Source organism: Rhizophagus irregularis, chromosome 7, assembly GCF_026210795.1.
Source record: "Rhizophagus irregularis chromosome 7, complete sequence".
NCBI classification, from domain to species: Eukaryota; Fungi; Glomeromycota; class Glomeromycetes; order Glomerales; family Glomeraceae; genus Rhizophagus; species Rhizophagus irregularis.
Genome location: NC_089435.1, coordinates 2,127,882 through 2,153,094, shown reverse-complemented (window position 1 = coordinate 2,153,094; position 25,213 = coordinate 2,127,882). Strand labels below are relative to the sequence as shown.

The window sequence follows — 25,213 nt, the reverse complement described above, 5'->3', positions numbered from 1 at the left end:
CCCATTTATAATAATGAAAATGGAAGTTCCGTCGAGTTTGGTAAATTAAAAATATCCTTTAAAATTATTCACCGTTGAACAGTGACCGTTGCACTTCTCAGGGAATTTCTTAGTGATAAGAAAGATTCTAAAAATACTAGCGATATGATACTTTGGAGAATTAATGTCAAGAAAAAAGATATAAAAAGTGTTTCTACCCGAATAATACTGTACATTGTACAAAAACTCCATAGAAAAGAAATAAACCGTTTAAAAGGCTATTTTAAAGATGAATTAGATACTAAAAATTTTGTAGTATCTAACATCCACATTAGACACCGTTTCAAACCAATAGATGCTCGAAGTTATTTAGCTACAGATACCTTGTGGAACGCCTTACTGGGAGGGACCTGCTTTAACGCGAAAAAAAAAAGCAATCAGACCAAATTCGATGCAAATATCTAGTTCGAGAGGTAAAACATTGGAAGACACTTACCAGTGGCGGGATTATGGTGAAAAAAACTCTAACAAGTCTCTTATTTATTAGTGGTTCTAGTTCCTAACTGAAACGATGTTACTTCTATCTACAAGTGGATACAACAATTCAGACGTGGTAAAAACTGAGTATGTCTTTTAGCTTTGTTATCTTTTCAATTATGTGTTTCTTAGCTCCTCAGGCTAAAATTGAATTGAAACCTTTGGTAAAGACTTTGAACTTCATCAACGAAAAGACCCCATCGATACCCTCTGGAATGGTAGCAAACCGATATTTGGGATTAAGAGGCGATTTGAACATCGCAATGTGGATTACTTTCATTCAATCTCCGTCTTAGCCGGTGTACCTGGAACTGGAAAGAGCAGATTTCTTGATGAAATCGAAAGATTGCTCAGGCATTGTATCAATGAATCTGATGAGAAAATTTACCGCAGCGGCCTCATTTCAAAACTAATTTGTGACATTTTATTATGAAGAATGCGTAAACCACATGAGTATATAGTAAAGTAGTATGGTACGATATAATATAATATAATAAGTAAGGTATTATTAATTATGTACAGGTACGATGGGTACGATGCCAATCGTACCGAAATACCATAGGAATATGAATAACCTTTGAGTGGGTATGATTAGTTATATTATAGACGAAATTAATACTACAGTAATTTTATAAAAAAAAAATTCTAACTTTTTAATGGTAATTAAATTAAAAAAGAAGTTTAGTAAGATCGAAAGCATACCTGATACCGGTTAAAGTTTCATACCTAAAAAGCAATAAAGCACAATACCGTAACAAATACACAAGAACATACTACCGCCTAAACCACATATAATTTGTTACGCAATGACAATTATTGATTTATTTGGAGATCGTGTAGTGAGTCATTGCAATTTTAAACATAGGTGTAACTCGCACGTTACTTTATACACATATTTAAAATTGAAGTATTAGACCTTTATTACGCTTATTGTAATCATTTTTCCGTATATTATTTAAAAGTGCTAGGTGCCTAGGTCTTGATTTAGTCATGGTGCATGATGCAACTGCTGATATTGATATTTGATAAATTGCGCGATACGACCGATACGTCTCTGAGTTACTCATATTTTGAATAACTTTTTAAAAATTGTTACGCAACATACAATTGAAGGCCAGTCCTGCGGATCAGCCAAATACTCCTTTAATCAAATCAATCAATCAATCTGTCCAAATATAAAATCAGCGTATTCTTATAACCCACTGATTATTTTTTTTTATAAATAAACCACTTTTTGCACTTTTTTTTTAACGACCTTATATTTTTTTTTTAACCTTATATTTTTTTTTAACGACCTTAAATATTTTTTTTTAACGACCTTATATTTTTTTTTTAACGACCTTATGTTTTTTTTAACGACCTTATATTTTTTTTACTTTTATAACGACCTTATATTTTTTTTTACTTTTATAACGAAGTTTTTTATATTTTAAATATCTTTCTTTTACTTTTATAATGACATTTTCTTTTATAACAAGGTCTCTTTTTTTTTACAACGAGGTCTCTTTTTTTTACAAGGTCTCTTTTTTTTACAACGAGGTCTCTTTTTTTATACCGAGGTATCTCTCTCGTACAAAAAGAGTTTGTTTTGCAGTTTTATTAGTAAAAACGCCCATTTCCTGACGATGTCTAGGTTTTACATCTGCGTAACGAGGTATCTCTCTCGTACAAAAGGAGTTTGTTTTGCAGTTTTATTAGTAAAAACGCCCATTTCCTGACGATGTCTAGGTTTTACATCTGGTCGTCACGCGTAATGAGGTACTCTCTCGTATAAAAAGAGTTTGTTTTGCAGTTTTATTAGTAAAAACGCCCATTTCCTGACGATGTCTAGGTTTTACATCTGGTCGTCACGCGTAACGAGGTATCTCTCTCGTACAAAAGGAGTTTGTTTTGCAGTTTTATTAGTAAAAACGCCCATTATTTCTGGTGATGTCTAGGTTTTACATCTGGTCACCAGTATAATGAAGATGGTTGAACTTTCTAGACCATTGTATAGTATAATATACATAATGTGACTGTAGACGACCTTGGTTTATTGGAAACGTGATAAACCCATAGCATATGCCCCTGTCTTCCGGCTGGTCAGCCATAGCATCTCTCTGAGTTTGCCTATTGGTGTTTGAGGTCATAGCTCTAGAGTTCTTCCATATTTTAAGGTGTTTCTTTTCTTTTTCTGTTTCTTTTCTTTCTCTTATGCGTTTAAAAGAATAAGCAAACAGAATTTTTTTTAAATCTTATCCTGGTGGAGAGCATGTCTATGCTTTGACTAGTTCGATTCTAGTCTAAGATCTTGACAATCATATTTAATTTTTTTTATATTAAGGGACTCTTTAACAAATTTAGGGCGAAAATCATTTGGGATTTCAATTTAAATCCACAAAATAAATACTATCCTATTTATTACATTTCTCACTAATTAACAAACTTTAGTATATACAAATAATAAGAAATGAGTGGTAAAAATTGAAATTTTGTTAAATATTTATTTGATAGAATTATTGAAACGGATTAAAAGATGAATCTAAGATCTAGAATATAGGGTTAAAATAAGATTTTGGATATGAGATAGTTTTTTATTTAAAATTTAAATTCAAAAAGTTTTACTGTAATAATTGATATAAAGTTAAGAAATTGGTTCTCATATTTAATTTGTTGCGGCGCGCGGATTTTGATTTCTATAATAAAAAATTTTAAACCAATAAAAATTTGAGATTGAGATAGCATGAAAACCTTTATATATTTAAAAAAAAAATTGTATTGTGTATTTATTTATATATCAAGTTAGTTCATTTTGATTCGAGCAATGACTCATTTTTTAAAAAACGAATTTATAAAGCAAACATGTATCTTGATATGTAAGAAATTAAATGATCATTTGTGTTTTCTTTTTTTACTGCGTCCTAATAGAATATCGTTAATAAAAACGCGTCCGTCGTCAAGATATACTTTCTTCAACTTTATATGAATTCCTTTTTTCGAACCATATTTTAGTTATTTCTTACTATAGTAGTTGAGCGTTAATGCTTGAAAAGACATTTTTCTTTTAATTTCGTGTTTAGCAACGCAGCATGTAAAATTTTACGTTGGTACATTCATGTGATTTAAAATTCATGTGATTTAAATATTTATTGGTTAACATAATTTCGGAAATCATGGTTACTTTCAAATGGTACAAAGAAAGTAGAATTTCTTATCGTATTTTATTTGCTTTTACACATATAAACGAAAAATATTACGAAAATAAACAAAATTGAGTTTACTTATCTAGTTAAAAAACTAAGTTGATTCGTATACACAATGTTAATTTTTCAGTATCAGATTTTTCTCGATAAATTAACAAATTTAAGCTCATTTATATTCAAAAGTTCTTTAATCTGAATTTTATATGCTTCCCCATTTTAGTTAAAAAAAGAATAAATTAAAGTTATCAAATTAAAATCTGTAATTACGTTTTCTTGAATTTGTATTCAAGATCAATTCTACTAATATAATTGTGATGCTGAGATTTAAAGGATTTTTGAGCAACGGAAAATAATCTATAGAAATAAATATAAAGTATTTTTTTTTTTGTTTTCTACTAAATTATTCGTAATTTTTAATTATTATAATAATCACTTTTGAGTACTACTTAAATCACTATCTAAACCATATTCTTATGTAATATATTCTAAAAATTGAAGATATCCAATAAAATAATAATTATAATAATAATAAATATTTCAATAATCAGCGTAAACTATGGACCGGTGGTAGATCATCAAAATTCACATGACTTGCTAAAAATTAGATCATCAGTAAAGATATGCTCGTATATGTTGTATTGAGATCAACAAGCTACAGCAACCATTTATATACTGTAAGTCAATTGTACAACAAAAAATTAAAGTTAACTTCTTTTTCTTCTTTTAAATTTATAAATCATGGATGACAATAAACTTTTACCAAAATTATCCCAAAATTTACTTGAAATTTTAAAAGAGAATGAATATTATGATATTACTATTGAAGTTGGTAATGATCCTTATATAAAGATATTTCGTGCTCATATGGTTATCTTACATTGTCGTTCTACTTATTTACGAAGAATTTTGACAACCAATAAAAAAAATAATGATGGAACTTTGGTACATATAAAGTTACCAAATATTTTACCTGAAATTTTTGAAATAGTATTAAGGTAAGAAAAATTAAGAATAAATATAAATTATAAAACGATTCTATAATAAAATATTAAATTAACGCTTTTTTTATTTTAAGATATATTTATGGTGGAAAACTTTCTTTAGATGAATATCATGCTTCAGATTTAATTAAAATATTGGTCACTGGAAATGTACTTGGCCTTCAAGAATTAATCACTTACATACAATCTTTTCTGGTTAAAACTAAAGCAAATTGGATGGTACAAAATTTTAATTTGATATATCAAACGAGTTTTGAGAACGATTCTTTCTTGGAACTTCAAAAATTTTGTACTAATTTAGTAAACAAAAAGCCAGATAATATATTCAATTCTCCAAATTTTTCTTCGATTCCGGAAAAACTTTTAGTCTCACTTATTCAAAGTGATAATCTTCAAATGAGCGAAATTCAAGTATGGGAACATGTGCTTAAATGGGGACTTGCTCAAAATCCAGAACTTCCATCTGATCTTACAAATTTTTCAAAAGAAGATTTCAAAACTTTAAAAAATAATATCCGCCAGTGTATTCCATTTATAAAATTTCATAATTTAACTTCTCGAGAATTTTCGGACAAAGTATTACCTTACAGAAAGGTTTTGCCAAAGGAATTATTATATGATGATTTATTAAAATATTTTATGAATCTTGACAGTCAACCAATTAATGATTCAAAACCTTGTACGACTATTAAGGAAATTAATATTGATTCCAAAATCATTACAATTCAACATGCTGAATTAATCTCAAAATGGATAGAAAATACGGATGAGATAAAAAATGCGTACAAATTCAAATTGTTACTTCGTGGATCTCGTGATGGGTTTACACCCAAAACATTTCATGAAATCTGTGATAATAAATCTCGTACTATAACAATTATCAAAGTGAAAGATAGTAATGAAATTCTTGGAGGGTATAATCCAGTTGAATGGGAATCTGAATACGATGAAATTTGTGAAGAAGCTTATAGATATACTAAAAAGAGTTTTATATTCTCTTTTAACAGTGATAATATTGAAACTTATATTTTTAGTTGTGTAAAATGTAAAAGATTTGCTTTACTTAACTATAATAATAGTGGTCCAGTATTTGGTATTGGTGACCTTGGTTTATATGGAGACACTGGTTGTTGTGATGGTAGCGCTTACGAAAAACAAATCAGAGAAACTACTGATACATTTGCTGTGGAAGAATATGAAGTGTTTCAAATTATAAAGGAAAAGTAATAATTGATTTTGTTTCTATAGAATATATTCTTTTACTTATTTTTATTTTCATTTCAAACATGAAACCGTCATAATGATAATTGGAGAATTTGGTGGAAATGTGTTATGTTATCATGACGATTATATTAAGTGCAATGTATAAGAAAGATTAGCCTATGACCAGAATTTTTTATTTTTAAGCAAACCTACTTTAGTGATTAGAGAACTTTAATTAAATAAATAAATTTACTGTACATGCCCATTTACCTCCTGATGAATAATGACAATCTTTTATAGTCTTATGAGCAACGCTTGTCGCTCGCATAAAATTTATAATCAATTACTCGGTAGATTAAAATTATTGCTTATAAATATTCACGATCATTATACGAGTATAACCCAATTGTGCTTGTGGGCGTTTAATCAATCATCTATTCGTGGACGTATCCTTCTATGTGGGTTATTAAAACTTCTATAATGAGGAATGTCTTGAAACTTAGGTAATACAACACATACAAATTGATAAAATTATTACAACGATAATACTATGTACTGTATAATACAAAGTGGTAAAATAGTTTGCATATCCTATATTTCAAAAATTTTTTTTTGTATAATTCATATTTCATTTATCAATATTAATAGTTTCGATATTTGCGAACGTCATATTGCTTAAATTCAAAAAAAAAAAAAGTTTTGCGAATTTTCAATTTCCTCTTAACTAATTCTCACACATTTCAATTCTAATTCATTAAGAGGAATATTCATTGTCCGGGGCGTTAGCGAAGGAGCATTCTACTGTACTGGCATTAGACGATTTTATGGTAACCCATTCAATTTTCCTTCCTTTCATCCGCTGACGTAACCTCACATATTAGCCCTTGCTTTTTCCTTTATTGATTATTTACTCTTTTTTTAGTAACTTAATTAAATATCTATGGTTTTCATTAATTGATACCTACAGTCTAACCTCGATATACCGATATTCGATATACCGATATACTATTAAAATCTTGATATACCGATAAAATTTTATTTTCCCAATTTATGTGAGGACATATAAATATCGGTATAACTTTGATATAACGATATTTCCTAAAAATTTCATATATGTCCCGACATATTATCGTTATATAAAGGTTTGACTGTACTCTTCCTTTTTTCTACAATGAAAAGTTTAAAAAAAATGTAAATTATTTGATATTTAACGCTATTTAACCATACTACCAAGTACTAATAAAAGTAATTACTAGTCTAATTTATTGAATATTTAAAATTAATATGTTTAAAAAAAGATTTATATTAGTACTCTGCCCAAAAATCTTTAACATAGGGAGGTAGGAGGATTGTAAAGCTCTGTAAACGTTTAATACTAAGTTTGATTACTAATGTTATCACTTATTTATGTGAGGGTAAGGTGAAGTAAATTGCAATTTTATTGTATGTGTATCAATAATCTCAATACAACTTTACTACTACCTAACTCGGTGCTCTGTAGTAATACTAATATTATCAAAGATTTTCTATAAATTATCAGTCAAGAACTTTAAAATCAACTTTTTGTCGAAAGAACAACTTGTCTTCCTCCTAAAAAAATTATGCACGGATACTCAATTAATGAGAGAATTAACTCGAAGTTTAATCAATACTAAAATCTTCTCAGACTCGGAAATGAGAAAAGAAAAAACAAAGGTTATTCAAGTATGTAACGAAATCTTGAATAAACTTTGATCTAAAATTTAGTTTCTGAGGTGTAATGATGTAGTTGAATTTGAAAAGAGTCAAGGATATGTAGGAAGGATAAAAGAAAGTTACGTAACGATCGATTAGATGATGGGATTGGAAGTGAAAGTAATGGCAGTAAGGCATGAAATAAATTTAGAAATTGATCAAGAAAAAGTTAAAATAGATGATGAAATTAATAATATAATTTAACGAATTAGAGTCTAGGAAATGATTATGGTCATTTACTCATAGGTAACTCATGTAGTACATAGTGATGCCGACTTAACTGAGACCAACGTTAATATTGTTTTTAACATTTATTATTTTAGTTTAGCTAATTGTTTCATTGTTAAAAGCTATAATAAGTTTAAATGGCCTATTTTAATTAAAGTTAAAATTAACTTTTGTATACAATACGCATTTGTCTCATTTGAATTTAATCAAAGGAAACCTCAATAAATTTTAAATCTACTAATTAATGATCTTTGGATCATGTTATTAATACATTGCGGAAATTAAAAATTGAATAATCAAAATAATTTATATATTGTACATAATTTTAAAGTAAAAAAAAAAATTATTGAAGGAAAGTATTTATGGCTTAAACTATAAATCCGTTTAATGTAAAATATTTCAAAATCAAGTTTAGCTGAAATTATGCAATATTTAAGTAAAAATAATGTGTAATAATTTTATTTATTGTGAATAAACTTGTATCAGTCTATGTAACTAGTATAAATAAGGTAAAGAAATATTCACATCAACTATATGAGTCATTGCAATTTAACTTTTGTACATTTTGTACTCAATATTTAATACATAAAAGTTGTACAATAAAAAATATATAAAAAGGTTTTATTTCCTTCTCAATAAATCAATTTCAATATTCAGGTCTTCTTACAAAAAAAATCTATAAGTTCAGCCATTTTTACATTCTTCTGCGCATTTGGTGAGTTATTGTGTTCAAATTTGGAGGTTGGGCTTTAATTGCAATGAAGGCTTTTTTACGATTTAGTTCATGGGTCTGCTCACACACGTATATGTCTAAGGTTTTCCAAATATGCTTATGCTTATTTGTCGGGATTCTTTGTGAGTCTAGATGATATCTGGTATATGTGCCTGAGTAAGCGTGGATAAGCGTTCTGATATCAGCCTAGTAATTCAATAACTTATTTATCTGAGTGATCATATGATAACCTCTCCCTTTCTTTCTTAGACATCATCAAGACCCAGGTCCTATAGGTCCCATACTCCCATTCTTGAAGAATTGAGAAGACCTTATCTATTGGGCGAAGATACGTCAATTGAATTACCTAATCATGATCATAGCAATAAATGTAAAAATAGAATCTATTCTTAATCTAATTAAAATAATATAATAAAAAAAAACTGTCAATGATTAATAAATCCCAGTTACTTCGACTTCGTAAAATTTTACAAAGCCGATTTTAATTTCAATTATTTATACCACTTTGTGTCGCATTACCGTATGATGGATAGTTAGCCGAAAAACGGAGCCGAATTCCTGATTGCCGATCATCCGGACCCGGTTTAATTGCAGAAAATCCTCTGGAATTCCACGACGATCTACGCCTGAGCCGGGCTAATTATTTTTTGGCTAACTACACCATTATCTGAGTAACACAAAAATATTAGGATGTTTTGGATCAACAAGCTGCAGTAGCAAATATATAAGTCAAACAAAAATTAAAAAAGTTAATTTCTTTTTCTTCTTTTAAATTTGTAAAATCATGGATGAAAATAAACTTTTACCAAGATTATCACAAAATTTACTTGAAAGTTTAAATGATGAAGAATATTATGATGTTACTATTGAAGTTGGTAATGACCCTTATGTAAAGATATTCCGTGCTCATATGGTTATCTTACATTATCGTTCAACTTATTTACGAAGAATTTTGACAACAAATAAAAAGAAAAATGATGAAACTTTGGTTCATATAAAATTACCAAATATTTTACCAGAAATTTTTCAAGTAATATTAAGGTATGAAGATAAGAATTATAATTTAAAATATAAAAATATTTTAAAAATAAAATATTTAAATTTATAATTTTTTTATTTTTAGATATATTTATAGTGGAAAAATTTCTTTGGATGAATATGATACTTCGGATATAATTAAAATCTTGGTTGCTGGAAATGAACTTGGCTTTCAGGAATTAATCACTTATTTACAATCTTATTTGATTGAAACTAAGACAAATTGGATGGAACAAAATTTTAATTTGGTATATCAAACAAGCTTTGAGAACGATTCTTTTTTGGAACTGCAAAAATTTTGTACTGATTTAACGTCTAATGAACCGGATAAGATATTCAAATCTTTAAATTTTTCTTCAATTCCAGAAAAACTTTTGATCACAATTATTCAAAGTGATAATCTTCAAATGGACGAAGTTCAAGTATGGAAACATATGGTTAAATGGGGACATGCTCAAAATCCGGAACTCTCTTCTGATCCTACGAATTTTTCAAAAGAAGATTTGGATACTTTGAGAAATAGTTTGCAACATTGTATTCCATTTATTAGATTCTATAATTTATCTTCTAATGAATTTTCAGATGAAGTATTACCCTATAAAAAAATTTTACCAAAAGAATTATATAAAGATTTACTAAAATATTTTTTGAGCTCTAATGACCAATTAACCAGAAAGTCAAAACCTCGTACGGCTGCTAAGGAAATTGATTCCGAAATTATTACAATTCAACACGCTGAGTTAATCTTAAAATGGGTCAATAGATTAGAAATTACAGATGAGATAAAACATGCGTACAAATTCAAATTATTACTTCGTGGATCTCGTGATGGATTTACACCTAAAAAATTTCATGAAATCTGTGACAATCAATCTCATACTATAACAATCATTAAAGTGAAAGATAGTAAAGAAATTCTTGGAGGATATAATCCTATTGCATGGGAATCTAATGAGTTTAGTGAAATTTGTGATGAAGCTTTTAGCTCTACTAAAGATAGTTTTATATTTTCTTTTAAAGATAGTGATGACATTGAAAGTTATATTTTAAGTCGTATAAAATTTGAAAAATATGCTATATATAACGCTAGTGGTCATGGCCCATCATTTGGTGGTGACCTTTCTTTAATTGGAGTTTTTTGTGGTTGTTCGAAGGGTTTCTACGAAAAACACATCAGAGAAACGGCTGTTGATAATTTTTCTGTGGAAGAATATGAAGTATTTCAAATCATATCATGAATTTATGATATTTTTGTTATACAAAGTTATTACATAACGCAAATAGGATTCGGAGCGAACAATAAAAAGATTTTATTTGGTTTTACTATACAATAATTTGAAAGTACATGTTGTTACTGTGTTTACAATCAACTTGAGTGTAAAAATTCCTTTATTGTGTGCAATTAGATATTAATTATATAATTTGGAAAATATAGAAAAATTATTATAAAAAAATTTTTAATAATATTCATAGAGCTTTATGCAGAAATTAACTAAGCCGAAATCTGACTTTAGTCAAATTTTTCATATTCATAAAAACAATCAAAGTCAAATTTTTGAACTATTCCTTTTATTTTATATTTTAGCTTTAAACTACCTATAGAGGATAATCAGACATAAAACTCGCTAGATTGATTTGTAACTAGTACTGAGAGTGTTCATGTCAGATTTTGGACCCAAAAACAATTATCGGAATAACAAGTCATGAATAAATTTTTTATGTATTAATATTTAATTTTAAATTAATATTCATTTGCATTAAATATTCTAATACTTCATACTTTAATGGAAAATTACAATAAGAAATTGTGATCTAATTTATCTATACCATAGTTTTTAAGTTTTTTATATACCTTTATAGTGGTGACAGGATTATATAAGCGAAAATATTAATTATTGGAATTTGGGAAGTTACAAAATATTAAAAATATTATAAATTACTAATAATTATAACACATATGAACGTTATTAAAAATCTTTGAACGTATTTATTTAGATTATTTTTTTTCCTCTATGATTTTGGTGGAAAAGTACCGGTAATTAAATTATCGCTCGTTGTTATTAGTTAGATTATAATGCTGGTCAAGCTTCTAATTTTGGCCTGCGTTATGTTAAAAAAAATTCAGTACAATCTACCAAAGAAATTGGTTAGAATATTGGTAAAAATTGTAAAATACAATTGACAAACCGACCTTTAATTTTATCAATCACATGACATCATATATCTCTCCTTGAGGCGTAGAACGGTAATTTTGCTATAAAAGTGGAATGACATAGTAATGACATAATACTATCATGACGTGGCCAAAAATTTATATTATAGTTACTTTATTAATTTGTAATTCAGTTTAAAATTAGAGCAGACAAGTAAACTAAATCTGTGTTATTATATACGATAAAAAAAAAAATATCAATCATTTAGCCATAAACAAAAAAATATCAGTCCGACAAAATCAGCATAATTCTAAAAGACCGATCAATAAGTTACGCAAAAAAAATGACATGTAACACATAATCTTGATGTGGGTTTCGTCATGAGTATATGATTTAAATAATATAAATATCTCATTAATCTTTTTAGGCTTTCTTTATCTCTTTTTTCATCTTTTTTTTCATCTTCTTTTTTTCGTCATCTTTTTTTTCATCCTGGCTTTCTTTATCTTCTTTTTTTCATCTTTTTTTTCATCGTCATTTTTTTTAGGCTTTTTTTATCTTCTTTTTTTCGTCATCTTTTTTTTCATCCTGGCATTCTTTATCTTCTTTTTTGTCTTTTTTTTAGGCATTTTTTTTCCTTTTTTCATCATCTTTTTTTCATCCTGGCTTTCTTTATCTTCTTTTTTTCCATCTTTTTTTTCATTGTCTTTTTTTTAGGCTTTCTTTATCTTTTTTTTCGTCATCTTTTTTTTAGGTCTATCTTCTCTATCTTCTCTCTGACTAGATTTCTTTAGGTCTCTTTATTAGGTCTTCCTTAAGCCCCCTTTTTCACGTCTTCCTTAATACTTTGTAAAGAAATTTAAAAAATATTCGAACAAAAATAATTGGTTGATTGAAAATTAACACGTGGGGTTAAATTGACGCGTCAGTCATGTCATAAGTTTTGAAGCACACGTTACTTTACATTTCTTGGGTCAGGGCTGTCAGGCCATGATGTTTAGGTATGTGGAAAGAAAAGGAGCCTAAGAGAAAACCTAATTCTTTCCCATTTCATCTTTCCAGGACATATCAGACGCATTTCCCCTAATAAAGAAAAAGAACTGTATGAGAGAAAATAGACCTAAAAAAAAGACAAAAAAAAAGGAAGTAAAACACCATCTACAGGGAGTGTGCACATATTTTCTTAGAGGAGTTCTTGAAAAAGAGTGTGTATCAAGTATTAAAAACGCGAAATTTTTTTTTTTTTTGATGTTTATACTTTATATTTGTTATCTGACCTCTTATCATTGGATTGTATTTATTCCTTTTTTTTTATTTATCAGTTATAGCAATATTTTGTATTGAAACACTGGACAACAGATGAAAGTTCTCTGAATGGAGCATTACTGATTTTCTAGATGAGTGTAAATGGCTCAAGAGACTTTAAAAGAGGTGTGTATTTTTTTATTTGCAAAGTGGGTAACTTCCTAAGTCAAAATTAGAACGGATAACTCATTGAGTCGGGGAGTTCACAAATTTTACTTAGGAGGGTACTGGATTTGTTTGTCTGGGTTGGGTAAGGGTGAGCAAAGTGGGTAATTCCTATGAAATTACCTGCTTTTTCTTTTTTATTTTTATTTTTATTTTTATTTTTATTTTTATTTTTATTTTTATTTTCATTTTTATTTTTATTTTTTATTCCCTTTTTTTTCTTTTTTTTTTTATGTTTTTTATTTCTTTTGTTCACTTGATAACCAACTCAAGCAGATAACATCCTACTTTGTTATTAGTAAAGTCTGCTAATTCTAAAGGAGGAATTGGCTATGTCTTCTTTACCATTAAATAAAAATTTAGCACACTATTAATAATTTTTTCTTTCTCATAATAGGTAAATGCAGAGATTTACAATCACTGGTAAAATGAAGAAATTTCTTAGAGGAGTTCTTGAAAAAGAGTGCGTATTAAGTATTAAAAATGTGAAAATTCTTTTTTTTTTTGTTTATACTTTATATATTTGTTATATGACCTCTTATTATTGGATTGTATTTATAGAGAATTTATTGAGATTTTTTTTTTTGTAGAAAATTATTTGAAGAATTTTTTTAATAAGGAAGATTATTTTTTGATAGATAATTTCATTAGAAAATTCTTTTAACAAGTGAGATTATTTTTTTTTTGATAGAGAATTTAATTAAGAATTTTTTTTTTAATAGAAGGGAGTTTTCCTTGATAAAGAATTTCTTTTGGGAATTTTTTTTAATAGGTGAAAGTATTTTTGACAGAGAATTTTATTGGAGAATTTTTTTAATAGGAGGATTGTTTTTGATAGAGAATTTCATTAAAGAATTTTTCTTTAATAGATTTCACTGAGAATTTATAGAAATTTCATCATAGAATTTTTTTTTTAATAGGTAAGATTTTTTTTTTTTTGATAGATCATTTCGTTAATGTATTTTAACAGGGAGATTTTTTTTTAATAGGAGAGGAGTTTTTTTTTTTTGATATATAAATTTTTTTGAAAATTTTTTTTAATAGGTGGTAAGAATCTTTGAATTTTTATTTAATTAGAGATATTTTTTTTGATTGAGAATTTCATTAGAGAATTGTTTGTTGAAAAAAATTTTTTATTTTTTGATGAAGAATTTTGTTTAGAATCTTAATAGAAAATTTTTATTAAAAATAGTTTTTTTTTTAATAAGTGTATTCGGCTTGAAATTTTTTTTTTAATAAAGAATTTCATTAGAGATCTTTTTTTTATAAAAAATTGATTGAAAGTTTATTGGAAAATTTTTATTAAATTTTACAATTTTAATAAATTTTTACTCCTCTTCGTCTTCTCATCACTTCTTTTCATCGCTCATCACTCCTCTTTGTCTCCCATTACTCCTTTTCGTTTCCCATCGCTCCTTTTTATCTCCCATTACTCCTCTTCATCTTCCCATCACTTCTTTCCGTCTCCCATCACTCCTCTTCGTCTCCCATCACTTCTTTTCATCTCCCATCACTTCTTTTCGTTTCCCATCACTTCTCTTCATCTTCCCATCACTTCTTTTTGTCTCCCATCACTCCTTTTTATCTCTTATCACTCTTCTTCATCTCCCATCACTTCGTTTTGTCCCACCACTCCTCTTCATCTTCCCATTACTCTTTTCGTCTCCCATCACTCCTTTTCATCTCTCATCATGTCCTTTTTTCCTTTTTGTTTCCTAACACTTCTCATTATCCTTTTTTACTCCCTTTCATCTTCTATTACTTTCCATTACTCCATTGTTATTTCAATTTTATTAGCATCTTTCTCCTTGATCATTATAATTTACTTATCTTTTTTATTTATTGTTATTGTTTTTTTATTTGTATTACTTCATTAAAAATAAATATAGTGATTTTTTTCTTTAAAATCAAAAATGTGTGACTTAAATTTTAATATTTGAAAATAAAATTTTATTAAATAAGATTATTTTGAATAAATATGTTTGCAAAAAATAATTTTTAAAAATATCTTTTACAATAATAACCAATCAAAAATTAGATACATTATATGACATATTTGAAAAAAAACCAGGTGATGATCGCCCAGGCGACGTTTAACAATCTCCAATTTTTATTTATATATATTAAAAGTATTTAAAATAGTAGATTTCAAAAAATGTTTTTATGCCAATTATACAAAAAAAAAAAAAAAAATACTAATGATTAATTTTTATTTTATTACTTTGCAGGTGAGCCAGCTCAAGCTTTTTTGAGCCAGCTTATCAAGCATCAAGCCAACTTATTAAGTATGGCTCAGCTTGCATGCTGGCTCAGCTCATGCAGAGCTTTACTAGTATATAAAATTTGCTTAATTTACTATTAGCTATGCTATTTAGGATTCTATCATAGTTTTTTTTTAATTTTATCTTAATCTTATTAATGTAACAAGAGTCCATCATTCATAGGGAGCTGTAAAATTTATAATAAGAAATAGCATTCTGTTCATTTTGGTTTTCAAAATACAATAGTTGGAACTATACATATTGCCAAAACTCAGTAATTTCAGCATGATGTTTTGGCCAGTCATTCCTGAAACTGAAACTCTGCCGAAAGTCAAAATTCAGGCCAAAATTGTCTGGCCAGCACTATACGTTTTGGCCCGCATTATGAATTTTGTAGTGTTGTATTTTGCTGATCAATGATAACTTATCTTAAAACACAGGTTTGTCACATGATTGTTGATCAATTTTATTTTATTTTATTTTTATTTTTAAAATACGGACTGAACGCTAAATAAGAATAAACATGATCTAAAAGAACAATAAATTCTAAGCTAATGCTAAATCCAACCTCTCAGGAGTAGGGATGCCAATGGTCAGTTCGGTTCGGTTTCGGTTTTAAAACTGCAGTTTTCAACCAAAACCGAACCGACCGCAAACTGACCGATAAAACTGAACTACAAAACCGATTACAAAAATACTGCAAAATCGAATAAAATAATGCATAAAGTATCAATTATAACTTTTTGAATAATATTCTTTGAATTTATGTAATTTTTTACAACAATAACGCCGATGTTGTGATTTTTCAGAGAAACGAAAAATCACGTGATCAACGCGTAAATTCGATAATGTCAAAAATGAGAATATTATACATAAAAACACTAAAACAATAGTTTTAATGGTATTCTCAATAAACAAAATCATTTTTTTTTTCCGGAATATATTAAAATTTACAATTAACCGATCGGTTTTTTGATCGGTTTTTTTATATATAAAACTGACGGTTAACCGGTCAGTCTTGGACTGAAACTGAACCGATAACCGAACCGGTAAAACCCGGTTATGATCGGTTATAACCGAACTTTTGGCATCCCTACTCAGGAGAAGCCCGAAGGGGTCGTCTTGCCCACTATTCAATAGAACAATCAGGCATAACCGGGAGTCTAGAAGGTACTATCGAACGAAAAAGAAGAACAAAAAAAATTAAATCTAAAATTACATGAAGAAGAAAATTATCTATATCTAACTCGAAACTACTAGGATGCCGGACAGGAAACAACCATCCACCAGAATGTAAAAAATTACATGTACACAAAATCAACCACATCAGTAGATGCAGCAGGTGAGAAGGACGAGTAGACGGCACCATAGAGGTCCAAAGGTGAAACGAACGGCGAGAAATACCATCAGAGGGTGAGGAATTCGTCCTAGCTCTGGGGTGAGAAGGATTTTGTGATCCGTGTTGAGAAGAAGAGGCAATTCTAGGTCGAGCAGTAGGTTGAGTTAATTGGTGATCACGTGACTTCTTTGGTATTTTCCTTTGAAAATCACGTTTACGTTTGGATGTAATTCCATTGCGTTGTTCCCATAATTTCAATAAAGAACAATGTTTAGGCCATATTTCTTGATAAATATGTTCTTGTAGTGATATTAAAAAGTCCCATATAATTGAACGTGTAAGTTTATCATTAAACGTAAAAGAACGAACAAGGTTATAAAGATCTTGTGAAACAAGTTGATGTATAATTAAATATATAGGATGATTATAAGAGTTTGAACCTGAAATGGGTGATAGGAGCTCGAATTGATCAATGGATTGTGAAATGAGAACGGGGTCATATGAAGTGTTCTCCTCAAGGAGGCTTTGTAAAATCCGTTTGTGTTCCATTAAAATTTTGTTAATGATAGGTAAAAGGTTTGAACAAATTCCCAAATGTTCGTTAGTGTCTTGATGATTGTTACATACTGGGCAAGGTATGTAATTATTAGGGTAAAGGTCAGGATAGTGTTTAGTGAGAACGTCGCCACAAGGGAGAATATGATTAAGTGCTTTGCTTTTAAAAGCGCTGAGTGATGATTTGGTAGAACTACATACGTCGGGCGTGGAGTTAAATTGTAACCACGCTCAGGTAAGAGGCCAATGTATTGAGGGTAAGGGAAATCTATCGAAAATAGGTGAGAGTGAAGGGTTACCCAAGAATTGATCAAAAGTATAAGCATCTGTTAAGTTATGACAAAATTTTCTAATGTCGCGATCAATTGGTGCTATAGAAGCCCAAATAGGGGTCATTAATGAACCCGGTAAATTTGTAGGGTTGATTTCATAAGGTGCAAGTTGGCGTGCTGCGTTGGCTAAACCATCTGCCATGTCGTTCCAATAGTCATTGGAGTGAGCTTTGACTTTGTGTAATCTTACAATCAAGGATTTTTTTGTGATTAAGGTATCGATCAAACGCCACGCTAAATGGTTATTACATTTCAAAATTCTTCTTATAGAAGTTAATTTGTTCGTGACTACATAAAAGGTATGGATAACATTGAGCGAATCCGTGAAAACATCTAGTTCACTATTATCAGGTACTGCAATAATTGCCGTGAGTAAAGCGTAAACTTCCGCTTTGGTAGAAGATGGATTAAAAGATAAAGCGCCTTTGTATGATGGTGGAGGAGGGCCTGAATTAGGAGTTGCATCAGCAGTTTCTATCCAAGCAAAATCCATTTGAGTTTGAGTAGAAGAAGTAACATCTAAACTAGAAAAAGAACCATCAGTATAAAAAATAAAATTTTTCCATAACAAAAATTGTTTAGCTATTTCTAAAAGTTCAATAATCAGATCTCTATTTCCTACAAATATATTATTAATGAAAAGAGAAGAAGAAATATTTAAATTTAAATTAATCGAATTATTGAATATTTCTGAATTCACATTTAAGTATGAATCTAATGTGGATAAAATAGGGACCGTTGAAGGTAAAACATTGGGTATAATTAATCTATGTTTACTAAATGTAAACGCTTGTGTACGAAGTGTATGTAAAGGTGTAACTGGAAAAATAAAAGATTTTTCTAATTTTAAAAATTGTTTATTAGGGATAAATTTTTTTGCATGAACATTAAAAAAAATCAAATGTGATGTTAATGAAACAATAACACATTTTGGACGCAAATCGCTACTGAAAGGTACACTATGACCACATTGTCCAGGACAAGGCTGCAACGTAGGTGTTACTTTTTTAGGTGTTAAATTGGATCTAGTATCAGCGTCTACCACTGGTATATAATGTGTTTGATAAGTAAGACTAGTATCATATAGGTCATTCTGTTGTTCGATCGTCTTGCCGTATAATTCACATTGGTGTACAAGGTCCCAAGAAATAGTCCATTCATTCTTAGGGCGGTAATTAGATGCTTTTCATATAGGAGGTGACATAAAGTCGTATCACGATGGCGGGGAAACGATTAAATTTTGTAAAAGGCAGCGTGAACTTTCGGCCGCAATAATGTTGGATTTTTCAAGTTTTTGAAACCACTTGGGTGTAGGTCCTTTAAAATTTGCCTTAGGGTTTTGTTTTTTGACATCTTTCCAGGTGCTTAAGTAGGAACCATCGATGGACGCTAACTGGTCCATGAACATTATGCGTTTTTTCCGCAAGCTTTGGAGGTCGCTACTTGATAAAGGGTCGAGAAACTGATGTGAATTAAAATATGATACTATGGAATTACCACCACCAGAAACAGATGTATTACAGTGTGGTAAAAAGTAATATAAAAATTATTAAATAAACGTAATTGTCGAGTTAAAAGGGATTGATAATTTGAAGAAATAGGATTAGCTAAATCTTTGGACGTAGGAAAATTGGGGATCCAAAAATCATATTGTGTATTTAAAAATTTTTTGTAAACCAATAGTGGAAAACATAGGGGTATCTAAAATAACATTGACTATTGATATATGTGAATAAAATTGATTGTAAAAGAAACTATTGATAGACGGAAATAGTTTGTTATGGATAATGTTATTATGTGTAGATATTGGTAATTTTAAATGTTGTTTGAAAAGTTTTTTAACTGGGGCTAATAAAGAATCACATTGTGAACGTGTGAAAATAGTGAATTGGTTAATATACTCCAATTTGGGTAATAATACTTTGTTAATAATGTAAATAAGGTGGTCATGGGTTATTTTCTTGAAACGCATTGTATACGCGAAGTGATTGACTATTTTTTTAATCTTTTTTAACGTTGGCGTATGTGAATTAAATGCGTTGATGTAGATTCCAAGAATTCGGTTGGACGAAGTGCGTGGCACTGTTCTAATCGTAATTGATTTGGAAGGGGTAACCTGGAATTGTAAATCCTTGTTACAAAATTTAGGGTTATTAGTAAGGATAATATATTTGTCATGATTAATGGTGATATTCGCCATATCGTAAAAGGAATTCGCTATTTGGAGATTTGATTCCAATTGTAGTTTGGAAGATGCAAACCAACTGGTGTCATCAAGGTAACCCACCACTGACGATGAGTAATCTATCTGTAGGTCTGTATCCGGTTAGTATATATTATTAATTTTGTTGATACGGGTAATATGTAAGTTTTCCGTTAATTGTGACAAGTGTGAAAACATAGGATCATAATAAATAATCCATAAAATCGGACTAATGACTTCGCCTTGGTCTATGCCTTGAATTACATCATAGTCAGCGGATAAGCCAAAAGGTAATATAACATTATTTTTCCGATCACTAAATAAGGATATTAGAAGAGTGGTAATTTTATCAGGAAAGTGGAGGCGTTCTAAAGCTAATTTCAATAGAGATGAATTAACTCTATCATAGGCCTTGCTAAGGTCTTGTAAACCAATCCAAAGCTGTTTTTTGTCCTTATAAGCAGATTCAATTATATGTTGGATAACTTGTAGTGGTTGTAACGTTGATTGTCCCATCAAACCCGCCCGATTGTTTTCATTAATCAGGTTATACGTCATAAGTTTAGTGTTAATCCTTTGTGTCAAAATTTTAACAAATAGTTTTCTAAATGTTTCCAACAAGACTATAGGTTGTGTGTTTTCTATTTTACAGTCCCAAGCCTTTGGTTTGGGTATAGGGAAAAGAAATGCGTATAACCAATCCCGTGGATAAATTTGGACCTGTATAATATAATTAAAAAATTGTTGAATATATTCTCTGAAATCTTGATGGGTATGTTTGATGTCTTTGTATGTAATTCCAGAGATGCCTGCGGCTTTATTATTTGGAAGTGATGAAATGACTTGGGATAATTCTTCAATTGAGAAATCCTCCGATAATGAATTCATATGTTTACAGTTACGATTGTTGATGGGTTCGTAGGTCGATCTCCAATATAACGGGAGGTCTTGAATTGACTTATACTCTTTAATATTTCTAATTTCATTAAGGTCTTTTCCTAAACATTGAAAATGTAAATTAGTTTGTTCTGCTATAATATGTGGGTTATTAGTAAATTGAAATTGATTAGTTTGTTGATCATAGTAATGTAAACGATCTAAAGTTATTTTTTGAGGTTTACGGTCAAGGATACTATTAATCATTCTTTTTTGGTCGTGGATTAAATTATTATTCCTATCGTTAATATATTTGTTAATTTTGTTAATAGTCCATGAATCTTCTTCCTGTTTATGTAAAACATTAATGACTCGTAAAAGGCTTTGTAAATCTTTTTTGACGTCAAATATATTATCGATCGTCAAATTAACTGGTAACCAAATAGTACGTTTGGCATTAAAGTGGACGTCTATAACCAAAATTTGTTTACGTAGTGTACCCCAAAGTTTCCAGTAATCTTTCCATTTGTCGTGATCACCCTGTATTCTATTAATTTTAATATTAGAGAATTTTCGTAAAATCGTACGAAGTGTAAGTATTTTATTATTATTTTGTCTTAAACAAAGGGGATGATCATGTTTCGTGTATTTCTTATATTCAGAAAAGGGAATACATTTTTCTTTAGTTTGGTTAATAATATCTTTGATATTAGACCAATAGAACTCAATTTGTTGTTCCGGTGTTTTGTCCGGTGAAATTGAATTGTTAATGTGTTGACGATATATAATACCGTTGATAAGTTTGTAATTAGACCAAGATTCTGTGGTCATAGAATGGTATTTATAGCGAATTTGAGGATTGGTATTAGGTTTGTACGTGGGTGATTTTTCTAAGCTTTTCCTAGAGCTATTGAATTTATTTCTAAAGTAATCTTGAGTCAAGTAACAACTTAGAGCCTTATGATCTGTAGTAAAAAGGTCTTCAGAAATGCTATGAGTATAAGCGTAAAAACTATGTTGAAGAATGTTGGATGAGGTGAATATGTAATCAATACGAGATTGTATATCTGGTCCATCGTTTCTTTTGGTACTATGTGTTGGTGATAGACGTTCGTGAAAGGATTTGAGTAAGTCTTTAAGGCCAAAGTTTTTAAGGATTGTTTTAATTTCACGTCTCCAAATAGGATAATGATTGGATTTTTTCAATTTGTCAAAGCTGATATTTAAATCACCTAAAACTATACATTCAAAATGGTTGTGCATAGCGTTAGTTAAAATATTCTCTATTTCCTTATAACATTTAATAATTAAATCTTGTCGTCAACGGCGTTAGCTGGTAAATAACAACATATAAGTTTGATATAATGGTTGCCTTTGAAGCACAGGTCTACCGTAAGGATACGACCAAAAAAAGTGTTGGTTTTAATAATATGTTTCTGCAGTTGATCTGTGATTATCATAGAGACTCCACTGCCTTTGGTATTTCCTTTGTTATCTGTATAAACATGAATATTTGGTTTAGTGTTGTCATTATTCAATGACGGAAGTGAGTGTATTGAGTGTATTGTTTTATTAAGGTCCATGTCTATATTGGTATATTGATGGAGACCAGTTTCAGTTAAAATAAGTATATCGTAATTGTGAAGTGTAAAAAATTGGAGAATATCATTTAATTTATTATTAAATCCTCCTTGAATATTAATTGTACCAAATTTATGGTAATCAATGAAATGTGTACGTAATTGGGGGAATGAAGGTATAGGGGTGTCGTGTGGTTGAGAGGTAGACGCCATCCCTAATGTATCATTATCGTCGAATATGTTATATTCGATATAATTTAACATGTTTTTATCTTCTTCGTTACGAGATTCACAAGTGTAATTTTGTGAATTTGATGTATATGTGTCATTGTTGTATGGAGGGTGGAAATTTTGATTAATATTTTTGTGATTTTGGGGTTTTTTATGATTTTTTTGTATTTTTGTATTATTATTATATTTAGAATAAGAATATTGTAAAATGGGTTCAGAAGGCTGATTTTCGAGGTCAGCCGGGGATTTCAAATTGGTGTATTCCATAAAAAAAATTGTATAAAAAAGTATGAATATGTGAATCGAAATATTTAAGCCATTAATATCTAAATGGGTAAATCCAAGAAGTATATCCAAAAAAAAGAGAGGGGGAGGTGATAGTATTAATACTAGACACGTAATTAATGCGTTGCATTAAACTGCGGGAGGAGGTTAAGAGGGTTATAGGATTTAACTGAGAACTTAGTCTCAGTTGGTGTTGTGTTTGATAGTTCGTCAATGATTCCTTCAAAGACGGCACTGTCTGACATAACGACATCATCGGGGGCGTCAGTGTCTTCATCAGTTGCTAAGGGCTGTTCACTGTCTTTCGCTGTGATGTTACCTTGTTTATTGCTCTTAGATTATATCTAGTTTTTGCTGCCCTATACAAAGACTGTTCGTATGGTGATGTTCTTTTTGGTGATTTGATGGAGCGATCTTTTGATTGTGCGATCTTTTCTTGACTAAGTAGGTTAATGTTAGTCGTGAGATGTTGTATAATTGTGTCGTACTTGTCTAGTCTGGTGGTTATATCATTGAGTGATGAACTCATTAAATTATGGTTGTGGTGAATATCGGCGATAGTACTATCGACTTTAGTTTTTCCTTCTTGAAGTGTCTTAACGCTATCTAGGAGTGATTGGACTTGTTGTTCCAGTTGGGTAATTCTGTGTTCTGAGTTTTTGGTGGTAGACATTTGAGGATTGTCCAAGTGCGGGGCAATATAGGAATTGTCATATTTATAATTTTTGCTATTATTGCCATGGTTTGTATGGTTGTATGGTTGTTTGTTTTGACGAGGATATAACAAGCTGCCTGATTGTGGATTTTTGTTATTGTAATTGCGTGCTAGTGGTTGGCTAGACTTATAATTTGGTGACGTTGTGTTTGAACTTTTATTTGCATTTAGAGTTATGACGTGATTATATCTGGCTCTGTGGTTTTCACTGATTGTAATTTTTTCTTCATTACGATTAATAAATCATTTTTTGAAGAATTTGCGATTAGATTGGTCTGTATCGAAGTTTTTATCATCACAATCTTTCGTTTCGTGAAGGGGTGATCCACAAGTGTTACACGTTTTGAGTGATAGATGACCCGGTAGGATGTGGAGGTTATAACCTTCAAATAGTGAGGAAGCGCCATTAATCGCGTCAACTGGATAGTTATCCAGTGAAATGTAAATATAGGCGTTTTTCATAGTTGAGTGTTTGGTGGTTTGTGTGAATGTACAAGTTCGTCCATAGACGTGCTTGATAAGTGGTTCAATGTCCTTGGCTGTGGTGTTGAGGGGGAGTCCAGTAATTTTAAAGTAACAGCTGGTGCATTTTTTATATTCAGGGTCGTCAGGGTTTCCAGGTAAAATCCTTACTACGAAGTTCTCGATTTCAAGGCTCCAATAGTTTTCTTTCATAAAATAATCATATGCTGACTGTTTGTCAAATTGGACAATAAGTAGTTTGTAGGCTGGTTTTATGAAAATAGTACGTCCGCGATTGTTGCGATTGGGAATTTTTCTTGGAGGTTTTTTAATTTCCTTGTATTCAAGGACGTTGCTACCTGTTTTACGGCGAGGTGCTTGATAGGACCCCGAAGATTATATATATAACTGGGATTCAGGTTTGTATAAAGTTACTATATCACTTTTTAGAAACTTAAAGTTAAATTTGTATAATCTGATCAGTCGGTAAATTTAGAAGTTAGGTATACGTTTGTATAACGGAAATAGATTTTTAAAGCAATTCAGATTTTAATTTGTATAAAATACATTTATACATTATTAGTATATATCTATATATAAAAAATGTGATCATACAATTTTTCATCATCGTGCATTTCATCTTTTTTTTCATCGTGCATTTCATCTTTTTTTTCATCGTGCATTTCATTTTTTTTTATCGTGCATTTTATTTTTTTTTATTGTGTATTTTCATCTCTTGTTATACGTTTTATTTTTAAAAATTCTTCATATTTTTATCATAAACTTTGGTTCTTTTTGTTTTTCTTAAAATGCCATTTGCTTGGAAATATAGCAAGGAAAGACTTGCAAAACATCCATATTGCGCTCACATACTTCGTATGAAGAAAGTTATTTGTCGTTGTGGTAAAACTATTAAACTTAGTCGTCGCTATGATGAAACCTTTTTAAATATTCACGTTAAGGGTAAAGGATGTTTGGCTAAGCAAGGAGTTCAATCTATCTTGAATTTTTATAAACCAATTTCTAAGCTAGAAAAAAATGAAAAAAATGAAAATGCAGATGATGTTAGTAGTGCCGAAGAATGGGAAAGTGATGATGATGATAGAATGGATGATG

General features: G+C 29.6%; 4 protein-coding genes across 4 annotated transcripts; 3 read left to right on the top strand and 1 right to left on the bottom strand.

Annotated features, from left to right (window-relative positions):
• Positions 1-605: 605 nt before the first annotated feature.
• OCT59_027269 (uncharacterized protein) lies at positions 606-812 on the top strand (the record flags this gene model as incomplete). The annotated part of the gene is made up of 1 exon (XM_066136855.1): positions 606-812. One exon carries the CDS (start codon positions 606-608, stop codon positions 810-812), a length of 207 nt encoding a protein of 68 aa, XP_065993302.1.
• A 3,624-nt stretch (positions 813-4,436) lies between these two features.
• Positions 4,437-5,926, top strand: OCT59_027268 (uncharacterized protein; the record flags this gene model as incomplete). Its single annotated transcript, XM_066136854.1, has 2 exons — positions 4,437-4,693; positions 4,774-5,926. 2 exons carry the CDS (start codon positions 4,437-4,439, stop codon positions 5,924-5,926), a joined length of 1,410 nt encoding a protein of 469 aa, XP_065993301.1.
• Positions 5,927-9,381: 3,455 nt separating this feature from the next.
• On the top strand, positions 9,382-11,373 carry OCT59_027267 (uncharacterized protein; the record flags this gene model as incomplete). The annotated part of the gene is made up of 2 exons (XM_066136853.1): positions 9,382-9,638; positions 9,721-11,373. 2 exons carry the CDS (start codon positions 9,382-9,384, stop codon positions 10,871-10,873), a joined length of 1,410 nt encoding a protein of 469 aa, XP_065993300.1. The 3' UTR covers positions 10,874-11,373.
• An 11,830-nt stretch (positions 11,374-23,203) lies between these two features.
• OCT59_027266 (uncharacterized protein) lies at positions 23,204-23,593 on the bottom strand (the record flags this gene model as incomplete). The annotated part of the gene is made up of 1 exon (XM_066136851.1): positions 23,204-23,593. One exon carries the CDS (start codon positions 23,591-23,593, stop codon positions 23,204-23,206), a length of 390 nt encoding a protein of 129 aa, XP_065993299.1.
• Positions 23,594-25,213: the final 1,620 nt, after the last annotated feature.